At 54.6% G+C, this 20,671-nt stretch overlaps 1 protein-coding gene across 1 annotated transcript in view; it reads left to right on the top strand.

The window, feature by feature from the left end:
* The first annotated feature begins 19,015 nt into the window (after positions 1 to 19,015).
* GPC1 (glypican 1) overlaps positions 19,016 to 20,671 on the top strand; it is a 30,321-nt gene continuing 28,665 nt past the window's right edge. The window contains exon 1 of the mRNA XM_064286418.1: positions 19,016 to 19,298. Coding sequence (XP_064142488.1) covers positions 19,133 to 19,298 — 166 coding nt within the window. The 5' untranslated portion in view covers positions 19,016 to 19,132. The remainder of the gene's footprint in view (positions 19,299 to 20,671) is intronic.

Genomic DNA, 20,671 nt, shown 5'->3' with positions numbered 1-20,671 from the left:
TCAAGGTGCCTGATTCATATTAGATGTCCAGCCTATGTCTGAGCCTCAACTCCATCTTAAACCCCAGTGCCGTCAGTCGGCTCCAACTCATAGAGACCCTATAGGACAGAGTAGAACTGCTCTGTAGGGTTTCCAAGGAGCAGCTGGTGGATTTCAACTGCTGGGTTTTTGGTTAGCAGCCAATCTTTAACCATTGTGCCACTCTATCTTCAAAAAAAAAAACAACCCATTGCTGTCTAGACAATTCCAACTCATAGTGACCCTAAGGGACAGAGTAGAACTGCCCCATATGGCTTCCAAGGAGCGCCTAGCAAATTCGAACTGCTGACCTTTCAGTTAGCAGCTGCTTAACCACTACACCACCAGAGTTTCCAAAAAGCTGTGTCTTAGCTTCTCCTTATTCCCACTGCAACTGTCAAACCCTTAGAGGGACTTAAGTACATAACAAAGGAAATGTTTTTCTCTGTGGTTAAACCAAAGATATGCAAAGAATGTTCCTAAGGGAGGGTCTTGACACAAGACCCTTATCAGAAATACCTTTGGCAGGCCTCAGGAAATGTTTTAAGATGATAACCTTATGGCCTCCTGCCCCGGCCCCCTGAGAACACCCTTTTATTCGTGTATTTAAACTAATCAATCCAAATAGCCCGCCCTCACATTCCCAGCCAGTGACTATACAGGGTCCGCTTCAAGTTGTTCCGCCTCTTGCTTACGTAATCTTGCGATTTCCAATCAGAATACCGTATTTTAGGTCGTAAACACGTGTCTGTGACCCCACCACTGTGGAGCTTTCGTTTCACTTTATGAGACCAGGTGTGTCCCTGTTTTGAACTGTCTTGAGCCTTCAAGAAATCTCTTTGCCTTTATTTTTATGCGTTCTTACATGATGACCTGCTAACGCTAACATTTGAAAAGCACAGAACCACACTTCACCAATGTCCAAAAGGCAGAGCAGAGGCCAGGAGCTGGTAAAGGTCTGATCCCAGGGACCTGGCTTCCCTTCTCGCCACATGGCCTCCAAGGGTCCCGAGGTCGTGGCAGCCACTCCACCTCTCCCTGACCCCACCTGTCACGTGGGGGCAATGCTGGCCTGGGCTGTGGGGAGGCAGACGTGAGGACCACCCTGCACAGAGGACCAGGCAGGGAGCTCCCGGCAGCCCAGCTTCCTCCCACCAGATTGGTTCCTGGCAGAGGAGTCCCACCTCTGTCATCTTGTAGGTGGGTCCATGGAGCCTCACTCCCTGCTTCTCCTCTCTTCTCAAGGTCTGGAGGGGTCAGAGAGCTGTGGCCTCTCAGCAACCCAGGTGGTTTCCCTGAGGCTGCATAGCTCACGTGCAGCATCCATCCGGACTCTCAGGAGCAGTGTCTGCTGTGGTCCCCCCTGCAGACCTTTGGGGACGGGGCCTTGTCCTTGGGGATGCAGAGCTGGGTCCTCCATGCTGCCCTGGGGGCAAGCCGACCAGCTGCGCCCAAGACACCCAGGCCCTTTGAGCCCAGCACCAGTAATTTCGGGTCAGCTCTCCCATGACCTCTTTGCTTCCTGACTCCCTCACCCAGGACCCTGGGGGGTTCAGAGAGTACCTGAGGATGAAAAGTGAGAAATGGAGCCTGTTACCAGTGGTCAGGGTGGTGGACACCCCTGCCCCTATGCCTCCGGCAGGCTCCTCTCTGCCCCCACCCCAGGATAGTCCCGGGGGACCATCAGGAGGCTTGCCCTCAGATGTCCCCTCTAACTCCCACCTGAACGTGTCCATGGGTAGACAGGGTGGGGGGGATGTGGGCTGCTGACCCCTGGGGCTGGGGTTCCTTAGCCATGAACTGGGGTGGCAGAGGTCAGGGGGTCCTATCTGGCTGCCTCCCAAGGCTGTAGCTGAGGCCCCTGGGGAGCTGGTTCCAGGCTCTGCCCCCTCCTCGGGCCCCCACAGGGCTGTGTCTGCCAGCCTTGCCTCTTCAGCTAAATCAAAGGCCTTTTAGATTTTAGGCAAAAAATCTTGTGATTTTTTTTTTTTCCAAATAGTTTGGGCTTGGCGAATCCCAAGTCACACTTTGCCAAGCCCTCCTTCCTCCTATAATTTAAAGGCGAAAAAAAACAAGAGACGAAACCACCGTGCATTTCAAGTGAAAGTAAATCTGTAGGCCACCAATTCTGCCACCGTCATCAAAGTTCACGGTGGGGGACCCCCGCCACCCGCCCGCCCGCGCCTCCCAGAACTTTTTTTGGAGGTTTATTTTATTTTCAGTCTGTAAGGGAGGGGAGACCCTGCATGGAGCTGGGACACCCCCAGCCCACCTCTGTTACAGGTGAGTCTGCGAGGGCCTCCTGGTCCGCTGAGGCCGCCTGCCCCACTCCCTCGCTGTGCAAACCGGGCCTTCACATCATCCAGCAAACACCAGGCTGAGGAGGCCGCGAAGGGTTTGCACAGGTCTCTCAGGGCACAGAGGGCAGGGACCTCCTTGTTATGTATTGAATTGTATCCCCCCCCAAAATACCTGCTGAATTCTGGCCCTGGTACCTGTGGCTGTGGCCCTCTTTGGAAATAAGGTTTTTCTTTTATGTTAATGAGGTCTTACTGAAGCAGTGCGGGTCCTAACCCTAATCCCTTCCGCTTAGAACAAGAGCAGAACAGGCAGAGCAGGGCACATGGGATCAATGCAGGCAGAGGACTGGCAGGAGCCCTGGGGAACTCCTGGCCTACCAGCAAGGAAAGCTGCAGACTCCCAGCCCCAGAACTGTAAGGACATAAATTTCTGTTCTTTAAAGCCACCACTGTGGTGTTTGTGCTACAGCAGGAGATAGCTGGTGGCCAGGAGCACAGAGATGGCCTTGGGGACATGGCTGACGCTTGACCTGGGTTTTTGCCTTGTGGGGAGAGTCCCCAGGAGAGCTGGAGGGTCAGTGGACGGGGGTGAAAGGAAGGCCCCCAGGAAGCAGGCCCGGCATGGTGGGGCTCCGAGGGAAGGAACCTCTGCTGTTCCTCTGGGCAGGTGGGCAGGCGGGAGCCTCCGGCGACCTGCCTGCCGTCTGTCCCCCAGCATGTGCTGAGTGGGTTCCGCTCGGGTCTGTGTGCTGAACATTAGTGGTTGTCCACGGCCTCAGAGGAGGACCTGCCTGCCTGTGCAGGGCCCCACGCCGTCTGCAAATGGGCGCCACACCCTGGGGGCCGAGAAGCCACAGCTGAGAGTGATCACAGGCCTTCAACCCCGTTCCCGGGGCTGCAGCCAAGCGCCAGCCATTTCGAGCAGCGGTTTCTTCAAAGATGAAGGGGAAGGGGCGGGCTTCTCACACCCCCACGTGTCCTACTCTGTGGAGTGCCCAAAAGCACAGCCATGGTTCACGGGGAGTGGGGGGCGAGGCTGGGTCTGCTGCGTACCCGGCCCATGAGACCCCCAGCCCCCAGTCTCACACCCCCTACACCCCCAGACCTCGGGCTGCACCCCCTCTGGCCCCCCAAAGTGCAATCCTCCAAATGATCGGCTGTAAAAGCATTGTGGGAAGAGGGGCTACAGACCCCGGATTGCAGCTGGGAGGGAGGTGAGTGGGGTGGGGGAAATGAACCCCACAGGCAGCCCTCTACATGTCCGCTCATCCAAGAGATGCCCCTTTCCAAGCAGTCAGGACATGGAGTGCCACCCAGAGTGCCTCACCCACCACCAGGTGACCCTGGGAAGCCACAGCATCAGAATCCTAAGGCGGGATGGCCCAGTCTGTGGGACTGGACAAGGCCAACACAAGGAGACCAATCAGGCTGTGGGAATGCTGAGGATGGGCAGGCAGGAGGGCACCAGGCTGAAGGCGCACAGGCCAGCAGAGGCTGGCTGGGCAGACCACGCCCCACAGGTGCCCTCAGGACAGGAAGTCCAGGAGAGCTGTCGGCCCACCCCCATGGGACAGAGAGCAAGGGGATGGACGGTGTGTCTCAGTTATCCAGTGCTGCTGTAACAGAAATACCACAAGTGGATGGCTTTAACAAAGAGAAATTTTATCTCTCACAGTGTGGGAAGCTAGAAGTCCAAATTCAGGGTACCAGTTCCAGGAGAAGGCCTTCCCTCTCTGTCAGCTCTGGGGGAAGGTCCTTGTCATCAATCTTCCCCAGTCAAGTTGTTTCTCAGCACAGGGATCCTGGGTCCAAGGGACACGCCATTATCCTGGCTCTTGTTTCTTGGTGGCATGAGGTCCCCATTGTGGCAGCCACTGTGTCAATCCATCTCGTCGAGGGTCTTCCTCTTTTTCGCTGACCCTCTACTTTACCAAGCATGACGTCCTTCTCCAGGGACTGGTCCCTCCTGATAACATGCCCAAAGTATGTGAGACGAAGTCTTAACCCCTGCTTCCAAGGAGCACTCTGGCCATATTTCTTCCAAGACAGACTCTTTCATTCTTTTGGCAGTCCATGGTATATTCAATATTCTTCCCCAACACTGTAATTCAAAGGCATCAATTCTTCTGCGGTCTTCCTTATTCATTGTCCAGCTTTCACATGCATATGATGTGATTGAAAATACCACGGCTTCGGTCAGGTGAACCTTAGTCCTCAAGGTGACATCTTTGCTTAACACTTTAAAGAGGTCTTTTGTGGACCTCTGGTGGCACAGTGGTTAATCATTAGGCTGCTAACCAAAAGGTCAGCAGTTCAAATCCACCAAATGCTCCTTGAAACCCTATGGGACAGAGTAGAGGTGCTCACCTACCCTCCAGGCCCCACCACTGCCACTGCCCCCAGGGACGTGGACATCTGCCCTGAGCCGAGGGGGCGGTCGGGGTATAAGGAGTCTGACATGCATGTCAGGTAAGCTGCAGAGGAACCTGGCAGGAGAGGCAGGTGGGGCTGACACAGAGAGCACCCCAGCCCAGGACCACCAGCTCCCCACGGGCAGAGGAAGCAGTAGCCAGGCTCTGTGGGCTCCAGGGGGCGAAGGGAGGCAAGCAGGGCCAGGAGACCAGCCCAGGCTCTCCACAAAGGAGACATTTCTAATCATGGGGGTGAGGCCCTCAGGGAAGGGGGGTGTGCACACAGGGCTGGAGGCCCCAGGGACTGGCATGTGGAGGACACTGACCCCAGGCTGTCTGTGAAGGGGAGCCCTAGAGAGGTGGAGTGAGTAGGTGGGTATTTCCAGCACGGTGGTAGGCTGTTGGGGTGGCGTTGTGTAATGGGGCATCTTTCCTGGTTGCCATCTCTGGCCTCTCATGAGCTGAGTGTCCGGGACCATAACCGTTACAGAAAAGCCTCCTGGCAAAACCGCCAACCGGCAGCCAAGGGCACGTGCCCCTCCCCTCTCAACAGCCATGCACCCTTCACAGAGACTGCTGGGTCCATCCTCAGGGTGCTGGCTCCGCTCTCCATTACCAGCTCCTCCTGGGGTCCTCTCCAGCCTGGGGTCCTCCTGGCTCCGCCTTCTATGTCAGGGCTCACCAGGCTCCAGGTGGGCCCCTTGCCCCTCAGCCTCACTGGGAGGCAAAGGCCACTCCTGACACTGGTCACACTCTGCCTGCAGGCTTCTGCTCAGGATCCTCCTTCTGCGGGCACAATCTCCTCCCGTCCCCCACCCCCATCACCTTAGCATCTCATCCTCCGCATCTCGGCCCCCCTGGCAGAGGCGCCCCCCCGCCTCAGCTCTCTGAACGTCACCCACAACAGCATGGGGAGGGCTACGAGTGCCTCTTCCTTCTGGGTGCACAGCTGGACACATCTCTCTGGAAACTCCCCGTGGCCTTTCCCCTAAGCCCCAGCCACTAGGCTGCAAGCAGACATGACGTGAGCCCCTCCCTGGCTTATCCCAACGGCCCACACCCACGCCTCTCTTCTCGTTTCCCGCCTGCTAGCAGATTGTGGAGGAAGCTGAGGCAGGAGGAGGACAGAGTCACCAACGGAAGTGACTACCACCACTGAGGAGCACTCCTGTTGGCCCTCACACCACTCGCCGTGGCCTCCCACCCTAACACCAGCACCGGTCATATTGGGTGGTAATCATCCACCCACTTGTCTGACTCCCCCGCTTCTTTAGTTATCTAGTGCTTCTATAACAGAAATACCACAAGTGGATGGCTTTAACAAAGAGAAATTTATTCTCTCACAGTCTAGGAGGCTACAAGTTCCAATTCAGAGCATAACTCCAGGGGAAGTTTTTCTCTTCTCTGTCAGCCCTGGAGGAAATCCTTGTCATCAATCTTCCCTGGTCGAGGAGTTTCTCAGCACAGGAACATGGGGTCCAAAGGACACGCTATTCTCCTGGCTCTTGTTTCTTGGTGGTATGAGGTCCCCTTGTCTCTTTGCCCTCTTCTCTTTTATATCTCAAAAGAGATTGACTTAAAATACAATGTAATCCTGTAGATTGAGTGGTACCTCATTAAAATAACTGCCACTAATTCCACCTCATTAACATCTTAGAGGTAGGATTTACAGCACAGAGGAAACTCATGTCAGATGACAAAATGGTGGATAATCACAATCCTGGAAACCATGGCCTATCTGATTTGACACATATTTTGGGGGGATGCAATTCAGTCCATGACACCTGCTATCCTAAAACCCCTAGGGCAGACGCCTGGTCACCTCCACATTCCTGGTGCCTGGCACGTAAGGAGTAGGTGCTCATTGGGTATTTATGACATAGATGATTAGGCACATTTTTGTGGCTGGCTGGAGATGTCCTGTTCCTCACCTTTATCAATGGAAATCCAGGCTGCCCCAGGTCAGACACCCACTCAGCAGCTGAGAGACCAGGTCCCTCTCCCCATTTGCTCCCAGGCTCAGATAAAGGCAAATAAAAGCAAAAGTAACTTTGCAATGTGAAGTTTCAAGGTGGAACATTTGGAAGAAATCACCAGGACAGAGTCAAAGGCCAGGTAATTGTCCTACCTCCTCAAATGGGTCCACACCCTACCTACACAGTAGCTCTTAGCCTTACTGTCCATTTGGTGGTTTTTTTTTTTTGAGTGGATCAGCCACCTAAGTTACATGTTTTTATAAGATCTTCCTCAAAATTCTCCTTCCCCAGCGTCCTGTTAATTTATCTCTTCTTGGAATGGTGGGTCATCTCCGTTCACACAGAACAAGGGTCTACTGCATGGTTTAAAGTCAGAAAAGGTGTGTGTCAGGGTTGTATTCTTTCACCATACCTATTCAATCTGTATGCTGAGCAAATAATCCGAGAAGTTGGACTATATGAAGAAGAATGGGGCATCAGGATTGGACGGAGACTCATTAACAATCTGCCTAATACAGATGACACAACCTTGCTTGCTGAAAGTGAAGAGGACTTGAAACACTTACTGATGAAGATCAAAGACCACAGCCTTCAGTATAGATTACACCTCAACATAAAGAAAACAAAAATCCTCACAACTGGACTAATAAGCAACATCACGATAAACGGAGAAAAGTTGGAGGTTGTCAAGGGTTTCATTTTACTTGGATCCACAATCAACACCCATGGAAGCAGCAGCCAAGAAATCAAAAGACGCATTGCACTGGGCAAATCAGCTGCAAAAGACCTCTTTAAAGTGTTGAAAAGCAAAGATGTCACCTTGAGGACTAAAGTGCGCCTGACCTAAGCCATGGTGTTTTCAATCACCTCATATGCATGGGAAAGCTGGACAATGAATAAAGAAGACTGAAGAACTGATGCCTTTGAATTGTGGTGTTGGCAAAGAATATTGAATACACCACGGACTGCCAAAAGGATGAACAAATCTGTCTTGGAAGAAGTACAACCAGAATGCTCCTTGGAAGCAAAAATGGCAAGACTACGTCTCACATATTTTGGACATGTTGTCAGGAGGAATCAGTGCCTGCAGAAGGACATCATGCTTGGTAAAGTAGAAGGTCAGCGAAAAAGAGGAAGACCTTCAACCAGATGGATTGACACAGTGGCTGCAATAATGGGCTCAAGCATAACGACGATTGTGACGATGGTGCAGGCCCAGGCAGTGTTTCACTCTATGGTACATAGAGTCACTGTGAGTCGGAACTGACTCGACGGCACCTAACAACAGCAATAACACATACATATGTATGTATGTATATGTACATATTTATATATTTGTGTGCATATATGTATATGAGATATATATTTATAGTCATAGAGACTCCTAGTGACTGTAGGACAGAGTGGAACTGCCCCATAGGGTTTTCAAGGTTGTCATTTTTATGGGCGCAGGCTGCCACATCTTTCTCCTGTGGAGTGGCTGGTGGCCTCAAACTGCCGAACTTTTGGTTAGCAGCTGAGTGCTTTAACTACTGCACCACAAGGGCTCCTCAATATAAGGTCGTTATGATTTGGAATCGACTCAACAATAGGTTTGGTTTCAGTATATACATACATATATATATATATATATATACACATAGTTGTTGTTGTTGTTGTGGTTCTGTTAATTCAGCTCCAAATCATAGCAACCCTGTGCACAACAGAACAAAACACTGCCCGGTCCTGTGCCATCCTCACAATTGCTGCTACATTTGAGCCCATCGTTGTAGCCACTGTGTCAACACATGTTGTTGACGGTCTTCCTCTTTTGCTGACCCTCTACTTTACCAAGCATGATATCCTTCTCCAGGGACTGATCCCTCCTGACAACATGTCCAAAGTATGTGAGACATAGGCTCACCATCCTTGCTTTTAAGGAGCATTCCGGTTGTACTTCTTCCAAGACAGATTTGTTCATTCTTTTGGTAGCCCATGGTATATTCAATATTCGTTGCCAAGACCACAATTCAAAGGCGTCAATTCTTCTTCAGTGTTCCTTAATTCATTGTCCAGCTTTCACATGCATATAAGGTAATCAAAAATACCATGGCTTAGGTCAGGTGCACCTTAGTCCTCAAGGTGACATCTTTGCTTTTCAACACTTGAAAGAGGTCTTTTGCAGCAGATTTGCCCAATGCAATGCGTCTTTTGATTTCTTGACTGCTGCTTCCATGGCTGTTGATTGTGGATCCAAGTAAAATGAAATCCTTGACAACTTCAATCTTTTCTCCGTTTTTCATGATGTTGCTCATTGGTCCACTTGTGAGGGTTTTTGTTTTCTTTATGTTGAGGTGTAATCCATACTGAAGGCTGTGGTCTTTGACCTTCATTAGTAAGTGCTTCAAGCCCTCTTCACTTTCAGCAAGCAAGGTTGTGTCATCTGCATAATGCAGGTTGTTAATGAGTCTTCCTCCAATCCTGACGCCCTGTTCTTCTTCATATAGTCCAGCTTCTTGAATTATTTGTTCAGCATACAGATTGAATAGGTGTGGTGAAAGGATACAACCCTGACGCACACCTTTTCTGACTTTAAACCATGCAGTATCCCCTTGTTCTGTTCAAATGACTGCTTCTTGATCCATGTATTGATTCCTTATGAGTACAATTAAGTGTTCTGGAATCCCCATTCTCTGCAACGTTATCCATAATTTGTTACTATCTGCACAGTCGAACTTCTTAACATAGTCAATAAAACACAGGTAAGTATCTTTGGTATTCTCTGCTTTCAGCAGGACCCATCTGACATCAATGATATCCCTCATTCCACGTCCTCTTCCAAATCTGGCCTGAATTTTTGGCAGTTCCCTGTTGATATACTGCTGCAGCCGCTTTTGAACGATCTTCAGCAAAATTTCACTTGCGCATGATATTAATGATATTGTTTGATAATTTCTGCATTCAGTTGGATCACCTTTCTTGGGAAGGGCATAAATATGGATCTCTTCCAGTTGGTGGGCCAGGTAGCTGTCTTTCAAATTTCTTGGCATAGACTAGTGAGCACATCCAGCGCTGCATTCGTTTGTTGAAACATCTCAGTTGCTATTCCATCAATTCCCGTAGGCTTGTTTTTCACCAATGCCTTCAGTGCAGCTTGGACTTCTTCCTTCAGGACCATGGGTTCCTGATCATACATTACCTCCTAAAATGGTTGAAGGTCAATCAATTCTTTCTGGTATAGTGACTCTGTGTATTCCTTCCATCTTCTTTTGATGCTTCCTGTGCTGTTTAATATTTTCCCCATAGAATCCTTCAGTATTGCAACTCAAGGCTTGAATTTTTTCTTCAGTTCTTTCAGCTTGAGAAATGACGAGTATGTTCTTCCCTTTTGGTTTTCTACCTCCAGGTCTTTGCACGTGTCATCATAATACTTTACTTTGTCTTCTGGAGCCACCCTTTGAAGTCCTCCGTTCATCTCTTTTACTTCATCATTTTTTCCTTTTGCTTTAGCTACTCAATGTTCAAGAGCAAGTCGCAGAGTCTTTTCTGACATTCACTTAGGTCTTTTCTTTCTTTCCTGTCTTTTTAATGACCTTTTGCTTTCTTCATGTATGATGTCCTTGATGCCATTCTACAACTCGTCTGGTCTCTGGTCACTAGTGTTCAACGTATCAAATCTATTCTTGAGAAGGTCATCAAATTCAGATGGGTTATCCTCAAGATCATACTTTGTCTCTCTATGACTTGCTCCAATTTTCTTCAATTTCAAGTTGAACTTGCATATGAGTAATTGATGGTCTGACCCGCAGTCAGCCCCTGGCCTTGTTCTGACTGATGATTTTGAGCTTTTCCATTGTCTCTTCCCACAGATGTAGTTGATCTGATTCCTGTGTATTCCATCTGATGAGGTCCACATGTATAGTCACCATTTATGTTGGTGAGAAAAGTATTTGCAATGAAGAAGTCTTTGGTCTTGCGAAATTCAATTATATGATCTCTGGCATTGTTTCTATCACCAAGGCTATATTTTCCAACTACTGCTCCTTCTTCTTTGTTTCCAACTTCTGTATCCCAATCACCGGTAATTATCAGTGCATCTGATTGCATGTTCGATCAATTTCAGACTGCAGAAGTTGGTAAAAATCTTCCGTTTCTTCATTTTTGGCCTTAGTGGTTGGTGCGTAACTTTGACTAATAGTGGTATTAACTGGTTTTCCTTGTAGGCATATGAATATTATCTTATCACTGATGGCGTTATACTTCAGGATAGATCTTGAAATGTTCTTTTTTACGACGAATGCAACATCATTCTTCTTCAAGTTGTCATTCCTGGCATAGTAGACCATATGATTTTCTGATTCAAAATGGCCAATGGCAGTCCATTTCAGCTCACCAAAGCCTAGCGTATCAATGTTTATGCTTCCATTTCATTTTTGACAATTTCTCATTTTCCTAGATTCATACTTCATACATTCCACATTCCAATTATTAATGGATACTTGCAGCCATTTCTTCTCATTCTGAGTTGTGCCACATCAGCAAATGGAGGTATTGAAAGCTTGACTCCATCCACACCATTTAGGTAGACTCCACTTTGAGGAGGCAGCTCTTCCCCAGTGGTCTTTTACGTGCCTTCCAACCTGAGGGGCTCATTTTCCGGCACCATATCAGACAATGTTCTGCTGCTATTCATAAAGTTTTCACCATATGTGTGTGTGTGTGTGTATATATATATATATATATATATATACCAAACTCACTGCCATTGAGTCGATTCCAACTCACAGTGACACCACAGGACAGAGTAGAACTGCCCCATTGGGTTTCCAAGGAGCAGCTGGTGGACTGGAACTGCCAACCTTTTGGTTCCCAGCCAAGCTCTTAACCACTGTGCCACCAGGGCACTCTCTCTCTCTCTCTCTCTCTCTCTCTATATATATATATATAAAATATATAAACCTAAAATTTCAAAGGCCTAGGTGATAAAAATTGTACAACTTTACTGAAAAGCAATGGAAGAGCTGAACAAAGGGAGAGATTTGAAATACCCAGAATTCCTGGATCTGAAAACTCCATTCTGAGAAAACAGCATTCTCCCAGGACTAAGCTATAAATCTAGGGCAATGCTCATCCATTATTTACAGGACCTGTCAGGTTGCATCCAAGGTTCACAGGGAGGAGAACATTTGAATGAATAGCCAAGAAATGTTGAAAAACCAGGGATTAGATGTCCTGTAAGACTCCAGTATCTGAGGCAGTGTAGTGCTGGCCCAGGAAGGACGAGGGTCCAGAAGTCGACCCTGCTGGTCAGGAGGTGCATTTACTGGCATTTGACATAACTGGAGAGAGGGAGAGAAGATATTTGCAACATAGACTCCAGAAAAAGTGTCTGATCTTTGATCCATAAACAGCTCCTCAAAAATCAATACAAAAAAGACCAATAGAGAAGAAGAAAAATGCAACGGACTTGATAAATAGATCATAGAGAAACCTAACGTTGCTGGTGCATACAGGAAAAGATGCTCAACTTCTCTATCACTGGAGAATGGACGGGAACCAGCCTCTGGCCTCGTGTGAGCTTCCAGAGCTGCTGTAACAAAGGACCACTAACCAGGCGAGCTGTAGGGACAGAGGCTTGTTCTCTCACAGTTCGGAGGCTGGGAGTCTGGATTCAGAGTGTCAACAGGGCCATGCTCTCTTCTTCTGCTCTAGGGGGAGATCCTTCCTTGTCTCTAGGCTTCTGGTGGCCCCAAGGGTCCTCAGCTTGTGGCGGCAGCACCACTGCCTCTCTGCACCCTGCCCCCCACCTCACGTGCTGGCTGGGAAGTGCTCCTCACCAGGTGGAGAAAGACGGTCACGGGAATGCAGGCAGGGCCCAGGGCGGAATCCCTCCAATCCAGGTGCCAGGCATGCAGACTGGAACAGCTCTCAGAGGGGCTGTCTGCCAAAGCCCCTCCCCCAGGGCGCAGCCTCACCCTGCCGGTGTGGGTGGCAAAGGGGCTCTGAGAGCCCACTCCTTGCTGGCCCTGGATAAGAAGGCATGCTGAAGCTCCAGATGATCAAAGGGCCATGGGCAGAGCCAGGCAGGCTGCCAGAGAGGTTTGCCTTGAACTTGATGGCCTGAGGCAGGGGGCTTGCAGGGAGGTGGGAGGGTGGGGACAAGGTGGGACCACCCTGTGGGTTTTCTTGCTCCTGTAAACTCCATGCTCTGTGTCGCACCTCCTTCTGCCCCTGCCCTGAGGGGCAGCCCAGATTTAGGGATGAGGGGCAGTCTGCTTCTCAGACTTGGATCCTCGGGAACTGGCGTCCCATCCCAGTGTAGTCCCTGGAGGGGGATCTTGGGCTGAGGGTCCCCTGAGAGTGGGGGACCTGCCACCTGGAATGAGGGACCCCCAGATGTGCTTTCGTGAGGTGTCACGTCGAGAGGCAGGCACTTGGAGTACATGGGTGGGACCCACAAAGCAAAGCCAACGCTGGCCCAGGCCCCTCCTCCACCGGGCACTCTGAGCGACTCTGAGACCTCAGACTTCTGACCTCCTGGGACCCTGACTACCACTTATAGAAACACCTCTGGCTCTGTCCATGGAGATGGCCACCCTGCCCAGCCACTGAGGGTGGCCTGCCCCTCCTGGGATCATATTTCCCTCCATCAGTCACACCCTGTGGCACGTGCTTCCTCCCTCGGCTATTGCCCAAGGAGCCCCCGCCCCAGTGCAGAGGCTGCCGGACCCTGTGTCCTCTGCTGCCCCCAGGGCCCCATACCACCTCCCAGCCCCCTACCCACCTAGGCTCTGGACCACTGCTGTGTGTCTGCACCAGCCACCCATGCACCTACCTGCCCCAGGCAGGCCCTTGTCACCAGCAGGGCACAGGCGAGCACACTACTGTGCGTGGAGGAGCCTTTTTACCTGCCCAGGCTGCTCGGAAGCTTGCTTTCAGAGGGACCGAACGCCCAGCATCAAGCTGAACAGTTGGTCAGTCCTGTGAACCTGTCAGCCCCCAGCACCTCGGGGAAGGTAGGCCAGCTCCGAAGAAGCTGCCCAAAGAAAAGCTGATTCCCCTGACATCGAGGACCATCCCCTGGGTCTTTGGAGCAGAGTCGGGACCAGCACCCCCAGGCCGCCCCAGAGGCAGGGAGCACAAGGGGCCCTGCGCCAGCCGCATGTGCCTCGGGGAGCCAGGGTCACTCCTCCAGGAGACACCCACACCCCTTCAGTGGGCTAGGGCAGCCTCTGTCCTGGCCCCTTCCAGCCAGCCCCCTTCTGCCTGGTGCCTCATGGGTGTCAGGCTGGCCACACACCCCTCACCCAGGACAGGCCCAGAGTTTGACTTCTTAAGTATCTGCTCACTCGCTGACTCATCCCTTCATTCCAAGATCACACATTTAGGCCCTGGGTATCTGCATAGGCGAGGACACAGAAACGGGTGTGGGGGGTGGGCTTGGTGGCTGGGCAGGTGGTCTGTAGCATGTCCCATCCTCAGATCCACCACTGTGCTGTGGGCCAACCCCAGGGGCTCCTGCTGGCCATGACCACCTTGACTCCCTGTCTGGCCTGCGCCTGGCTACCTAAGACTGGATATGGAGTCCTGTCTGCTGGTGGGGGGCTCATGGGCAACATGTGGAGGGGGCGGGTGGGGTGCTGGGCCCTTTTTTCACATCACAGCTGACAATGCCAGGCTCTGAGGAGCAGCACCCAGCAGGCTCTACCCCCCACCCCCAGCTGCTACCCCAGCCCCAGCTCTCCAAGCTGCAGGCTACATGGGCCACACCGCACCCTGCCCTGGGCAGTCCAAGACTAGACCTGGTGTCAGGCTGCAATGGTGAATAGGGTGGGCCCGGCAGAGGCTGGGGGGCCCCAGATCTGTGTCTTGGGAGCAGTGAGGTCCCGGGGTCTGCACTCAGGTGGTGCTGTGGCTCAGCTTTTCCCCACATATGATCAGGGTACATCACCTCTCCCAGGAGCTGTAACCTATAAACCATCCTCCCCGGGGGCAGGGAAGGTATGCTCTGCGGGTGCGGGGAAATGGGAGAGAAGGTAGGGAAGAACTCGGGGAGGGGGGGTGTCGACTACTCCCACGGTGGGTGAAAGTTTTCTCCCTGCCCCAACCAGCCCTGTCACCTGCACCCCTCAACTGAGCTCCCCTGAGCCCCTAGCAGCCACTGAGCCAACGACTCCTCTACTATGCCCAAGAGGCCAGCCACCCCACACCTCACCACGAGGCCTTTCTGGAGTCAGGTGACTTCCCAGCTGGCTCCCTCGCTGCCCCTCGGTCTCAAGCCCTGACTGGTTCCTCCCTGGTAGAACCAAGACCCCCTGCCTCTGAGGGTGACCACAGGAGCTGGGTCCCATGCTCAGTCACAGTGGCACCAGCAGCTCCACATGTGGCCTGGGCCAGACACAAACCGAGGCAGTGATGGTTCAGTGGTAGAATTCTCGCCTCCCACGCAGGAGACCTGTGTTCAACTCCCCGGTGAGTCGGTTATCTGGTGCTGCTATAACATAAACACCACAAGTGGACAGCTTTAATAAACAGAAGTGCGTTCTCTCACAGCCTGGAAGACTAGCATTCCAAGTTCAGGATGCCAGCTCTAGGTGAAGGCTTTCTGTCTCTCTCGCTTGTGGGGGAAGGTCCTTGTCATCAATCTTCCCCGGTCAACGAGCTTCTCAGTATAGGGACCCCAGGTCCAAAGGACATGCTATTCTCCTGGCTCTTGTTTCTTGGTGGAATGAGGTCCCCACATCTCTCTGCTCGCTCTTCTCTTTTATATCTCAAAAGGTGTTGGCTTAAGATACGACCTGATCTTGTAGATTGCATCCTGCCTCCTTAATGTAACTGCCGCGAATCCCACCCCGTAAACATCACAGAGGCAGGATTTACCACACACAGGAAAATCACATCGGATAACAAAACGGTGGACAACCACACGGACTAGCCAAGTCGACACACATATTTTTGGGGGACACAATTCAATCCATAACACCTGCCAATACAGCTCATACGCAGCCATCACGTCTGCCCGTTGCTATGATGCTGAACAGATTTCAGTGGGGTTTCTAAAATAAGATGGGCTAGGAAGAAAAGTCTGGTGATCTGCTTCTGAAAATCAATCAACGAAAGCCTCACGGATCACAACAGCCTGATCTACAACCGGTCGATCACGTGAATGGTGCAGGACCAGGCAGTATTTCAATCAGTTGTGCAAGGGGTCTTCAGGAGTCAACTCAACGGTAGCTCACAACAATGATGACAACACGTACTAAGTGCTGTTTTTAGCTCCTCTTGGTAGATTCTCAAGGGAAGTAGGAGCAGGTAGGGAGGGAGGGAAACCGAGCCTCAGTCTTTGCCCACGGTTATACCTCCGCTGGTGAGTGGTGGTGCAGGATTGGAACTCAGGGCCTGGGCCTCCCTTTATTTGGGGCAGGGTCGGTAAGCGAGACTTCCCAGTGCTTGGAGACAGTGCCTTCACTATCTGTTTAAGTTCTTTGTTCAAGTCAGACGTTCCCTGTTCAAGTCAGGCATCTGTCACTTCCAGTCACAGGCCAGACCAAGGCCAACTGGAAGAAAAGCAGCACCCGAGGTGGAGGTGCAGACACACCCTGGCCTCCCCCAGGGAAGCCTGCGGCCATCCTGAGCCCCAGGCACCTGCTCCTCTCTCAGCCCATCCAACCCAACCCCTCCTTCCACCGCCTCATCCAGGCTGAGGCTGAGCTCCTAGAGGCCACCCACCACGAAGGTGACCAGAAAAGGGATGCACAGCGAAAGGCTGTCAGACCTTGGGCAGAGGGCACCGTGGGTGCAAAAGGCGTGGCTGTAGGCTGCACCCTGGGGTGCTGCACCCTGGGGTGCTGCGCTGTCCACATGTGCTGTCCGTGCTTTGGCTTGCAGCTGTCCTGGACGAGGGCTGCTCCCAACTCACCAGCCCCACTTGGCTCACAGCAGCGAGCGCTCAGAGCTAGGTAGGACCAAGGGCTCTCTCTGGGGAAGGGCTTGCCTGGGGGTCTTGGAACCCCTGAGCCGGGAGGGCATGTAGAGACTTCTTTGGGGGAGCTCCATCCTCCACGTGGGAGGCTCTGGCCCTCACATCCCAGACCCTGCCGTGGGGCCCCTCACACAACAGTTCTGGACACCTTGCCGTTGCTGCTGCCCCTGGGATGGGCTGGACGTCTGCAGACTCTCACAGCAGGGCTGGACGGAGGGGACGCACAGCAACAGTGACGGTGACGAGAATGAAAGCAGAAGCAGCAGACTGCCCACCTCCAGCCAGGCTTAACCGAGTCCAGGCTCCTGGGAGCATGCCCTGCTCACCACACAGACAGGGGTGAAAGCCCCAGCCAGTGCCCCCAACCCTAGCGGTGGCCTCAGCAGATCTTCAAGGAGGACGCGGGGTGAGCAGATGCAAGGGGGTGTCCAGGAGGCTGAGATGGCACCAGGCCGGGCATGAAGGAGCAGGCCCTCATGCACAGCAAGGGGTGAGTCACACAGCAGGGGAGCCAGGGGAGGCTCACCCATTGGATCGGCTCCCCAGTCTCCTCCATGAATGACTCACACCGCTCTGTGAGGGGAGCAGCCACTCCGGAGGCAGGGCAAGAGACCCCAGGGAGCAGCGGGAGTCCCAGGAGGCAGCAAGGGATACCCAGTGGGCAGCAGGAGACTCAGGCCCCTCTGTGGCTGCTGCATCGATGGCTGAGCCCAGGGCAGAGGGGACGAGCCACCCTCCAGCTCACAGCCGTGCACAGCAACAGATGAGAGGCACAGGGATGGGCAAGGGATGCTGGCACCACCCTGGAGGGCCTGTCCTACAGCTCTCACCCTCCACTGCCAGGTGAGACAAACCAGCTGCTGTTGAGGACTCTGACTCAGGGCAACCCATGTAGCAGAATAGAACCGTGCTCCATGGGGTTTCCAACGGCTGATTCTTTCATTAGATCACCAGGCCTTTCTACCGAGGCTCCAATCTCTTGGGTTAGCAGTTGAGTGTGTCAGTCATTTGTGTCACCTAGAGGCTCCCAGATGAGACCAAACAAAAAAATCCAAACCCGCTGCTGTGAAGTCGATTCTGACTCATAGGACCCTATAGGACAGAGTAGAACTACCCCACAGAGTTTCCAAGGAGTGGCTGGTGGATTCGAACTGCTGACCTTTTGGTTGGCAGCAGAGCACTTAACCACTGCACGACGAGGGCTCCCAGATGAGACCATGACCTGTAAATTGCACTCCACATGGTGGGTGTCTGTCTTTCGGTCCTCTGCCAGGATGCGGACTTACTCGCTTCTTCCCCATTTCCACCCTCAAGCATCTGGGGCCCGAAGGTGCACGGCCTGGCCCAAGCTCTGGTGGTCTTTGGGGCTGCGCCCACCCGGGAGGGGAGGGGGTAAGGGCAGGAGGTGGGGTGTAGACTCCGGGGCAAAGGCGCTGAGTCTCGCCCCTTCCACAGCCCACAGCCCCGCCCCACTCCCTTCGCCCACGTGCACCAGCAGCTTCGCTCAGCCCCTCTCCTGCGTTCTCACCAATGCCACGGTGCCTGCACTGCCAGCTTGCCTTCGGGCCGGTTCCTGCCTCCTCCCGAGGTCGCCTGCCACCGCCCCGCACCCGAGCCAACACACGTTTCTGCACGCCACTTTTGTTTCTGGAGCATCCGGTGGAAGGGACCAAACCCCCGCCGGCGATTTCCAACAATGAAGAGTCGTTGTTGCCTCCACAGCGCTGGGGGGTGGGGGCTAGGCCTTTGGCCAGGTCCCCCTGTGCACCCCCACTCTCCTGCACAGAAGCAATAGGTGGGACCTGGAGCCCCGAGGGCGCCCGGACAGGGCGTGGGCGCGGAGGGGTGTTACAGGGGTGCCGGAGGCGTGGACGGCGGGAGGACCGGCCGCTGCGGGGCGCGGGCGAGGCCAGCTGCCACAGTGCGGTTGGCGGCAGGAGTAGGCAAGGGAGAGGGAAAGATGCCGATTTAGGCTGGGGGCGGGGAAGCCCCCGATTGGTGGCCGGAAGGCGTGATGTCACGTCCGGCGGGGGAAGCCCTGCCTCAGCACCCCTTGCCACCACCCCCGCAGGTGGCGCCCCGCCCTGGGCGTGGGGGGCGCGCCCTGGGGACCCCGGCTGATCTGGGCCCACGAGCCGCCGGCCTCCTGCCCAGCCCGAGAAAGCTGCCGGGTCGCGGGCCGGAGAGAGTCCCGGCTCGGCGCGAGGGGAGGTGCGCCCCGCGCCCCAAGACCGCGCCCGCCGCCCCGCCCGCCCCGCCCCTCCCAGCGCCGAGGGGCCGGGCCGCCGGGGGAGGGCCGACCGGGACCGCGCGCCGCGCTCTGGGCGCCGGACCAACGCCGGACCTCGCGCCCCGCGCCGCCGCCGGCTTTGTTGTCGCCGCCGCTTCGACGCGCGGGCCGCGCTAGCCGGGACCTTGGCGCTGCCCTTCGCGGGAGCCGGGAGAGGCGCGGGGCGCCGGACCGCCATGGAGCGCTCGGCCCGCGGCTGGTGGCTGCTGTGCGCGGCCGCCGCGCTCGTCGCCTGCGCCCGCGGGGACCCAGCCAGCAAGAGCCGGAGCTGCAGCGAAGTCCGCCAGATCTACGGCGCCAAGGGCTTTAGCCTGAGCGACGTGCCGCAGGCGGAGATCTCGGGTGAGTGCGGCGCCGGGCCCGGCCGCCCTGCGCCTCCGTGCGTCCCCCGCTCTGCCCGAAGCGTCCACTCGCCCCGGCCTGGAGTCCCGCCTCCCGCCCCGGGCTCCGGGGACCCTGCGCCTCCGCTCGCTGGCACCCATGGGTCGTCTCCTCGGCTCCGCGTGTTCGGCCCAGCTCCTTCCCCCACGGGGCGTCACCGCTCGGGGCGCTCCTCCGGGCCACTGCTTGGCCCTTGCGCCGCGTCGGGCGTAAGTCCGAGCCCCACTGCGCCGGCCGCCCACGCCGTGGGCTGATCTGAGCGCGGGGCTGCGGAGCGCTGCTGACGGTGGCCGCGGGCCGGGGACTCATAAGGGGCTGGGGGGCCTCTCTGGGAGGCGCCTCTGGTTGCGCCCCGGGGATTCCCGCCGGGTCCCCACCGAAGGCAGACTCATTGGGTTTTATAAGAGGACCACCCCATGCCTGGCGGAAGTGCAGACCCCAGGGAGGTAGGAGCGAGCTGTGCATTTCGTAGGGAGAAGCGAGACCTCCACCACTGTGAGCGGGATTCCTCTGGGTACTTGTGCCCGCGCGCCCCCCGCCTGCGCACCGGCCCTCCGCCCGCCCTGCACTCTGGCCACCAGGCGAGGGGAGTCCAGCTGCAGGTGGTGGGCGCCCTGGATCCGCCCAGGCCGTGTCATTTCTTTGTAAGAGCGCGCAGCGGCCCTCCCGGCAGTGGCCTCGGCCCTGCGGCCTCCGCAGTGCTATCCATATCTTCCTCACAAGCCCCTGAGGAGCTGTGGGGCAGAAGTGGGTGTGAGAGGGAACGGTGGGGTGCCCCAGTAACCCGTATCTTTGGTATCCCAGACCGCAAGCCTCACCCTCAAACTGCGAACGTGTTGGAAGAGGGCAGGTCTGTGCAGGATGCCTGCACCACAGTGGGCCAGAGCAGATAGACTAGAGGTTTGCTGGGGGTTTCCCCCAAACTGGGGCGGGCAGGTGAAGGGTCCACTGACGTGGTGCCAAGGGAATTGTGACTAAGAAAAGTGCATCGGTGTGGGGTAGGGCCTTGGCCCTGCCTTGCCAGGGGCAGGTGGCGGAGCTTGGCTCTGGACTCCTGCCCCTGGACTCTGCCCGTGAAGTGACAGAACCCACAGACAGCTGCCCTGGGAGAGTCCCTGAGCCCCCGTCCCAGCCTGAGGTTCCAGCCCGGTGACAATGTGACCTGTTGGGGAGTGTAGTCTTGTCAGTCTCCTTGGGGCCCCTCATATGCCCAGCCTGTCCCCTCAGTAGGAGGCTGGGCCCACGGAGGCCACTTAGAGGTGTGAGCCCAGCTCTAGAATGGGGATCCAGGGGCCCCATCACAGCCTCCTCAGGGCAGGCCTTCCTGTGTCCTG

This window comes from Loxodonta africana, chromosome 6 (assembly GCF_030014295.1).
Source record: "Loxodonta africana isolate mLoxAfr1 chromosome 6, mLoxAfr1.hap2, whole genome shotgun sequence".
Taxonomy (NCBI): Eukaryota; Metazoa; Chordata; class Mammalia; order Proboscidea; family Elephantidae; genus Loxodonta; species Loxodonta africana.
This window is presented reverse-complemented; position numbering and strand designations above follow the sequence as displayed.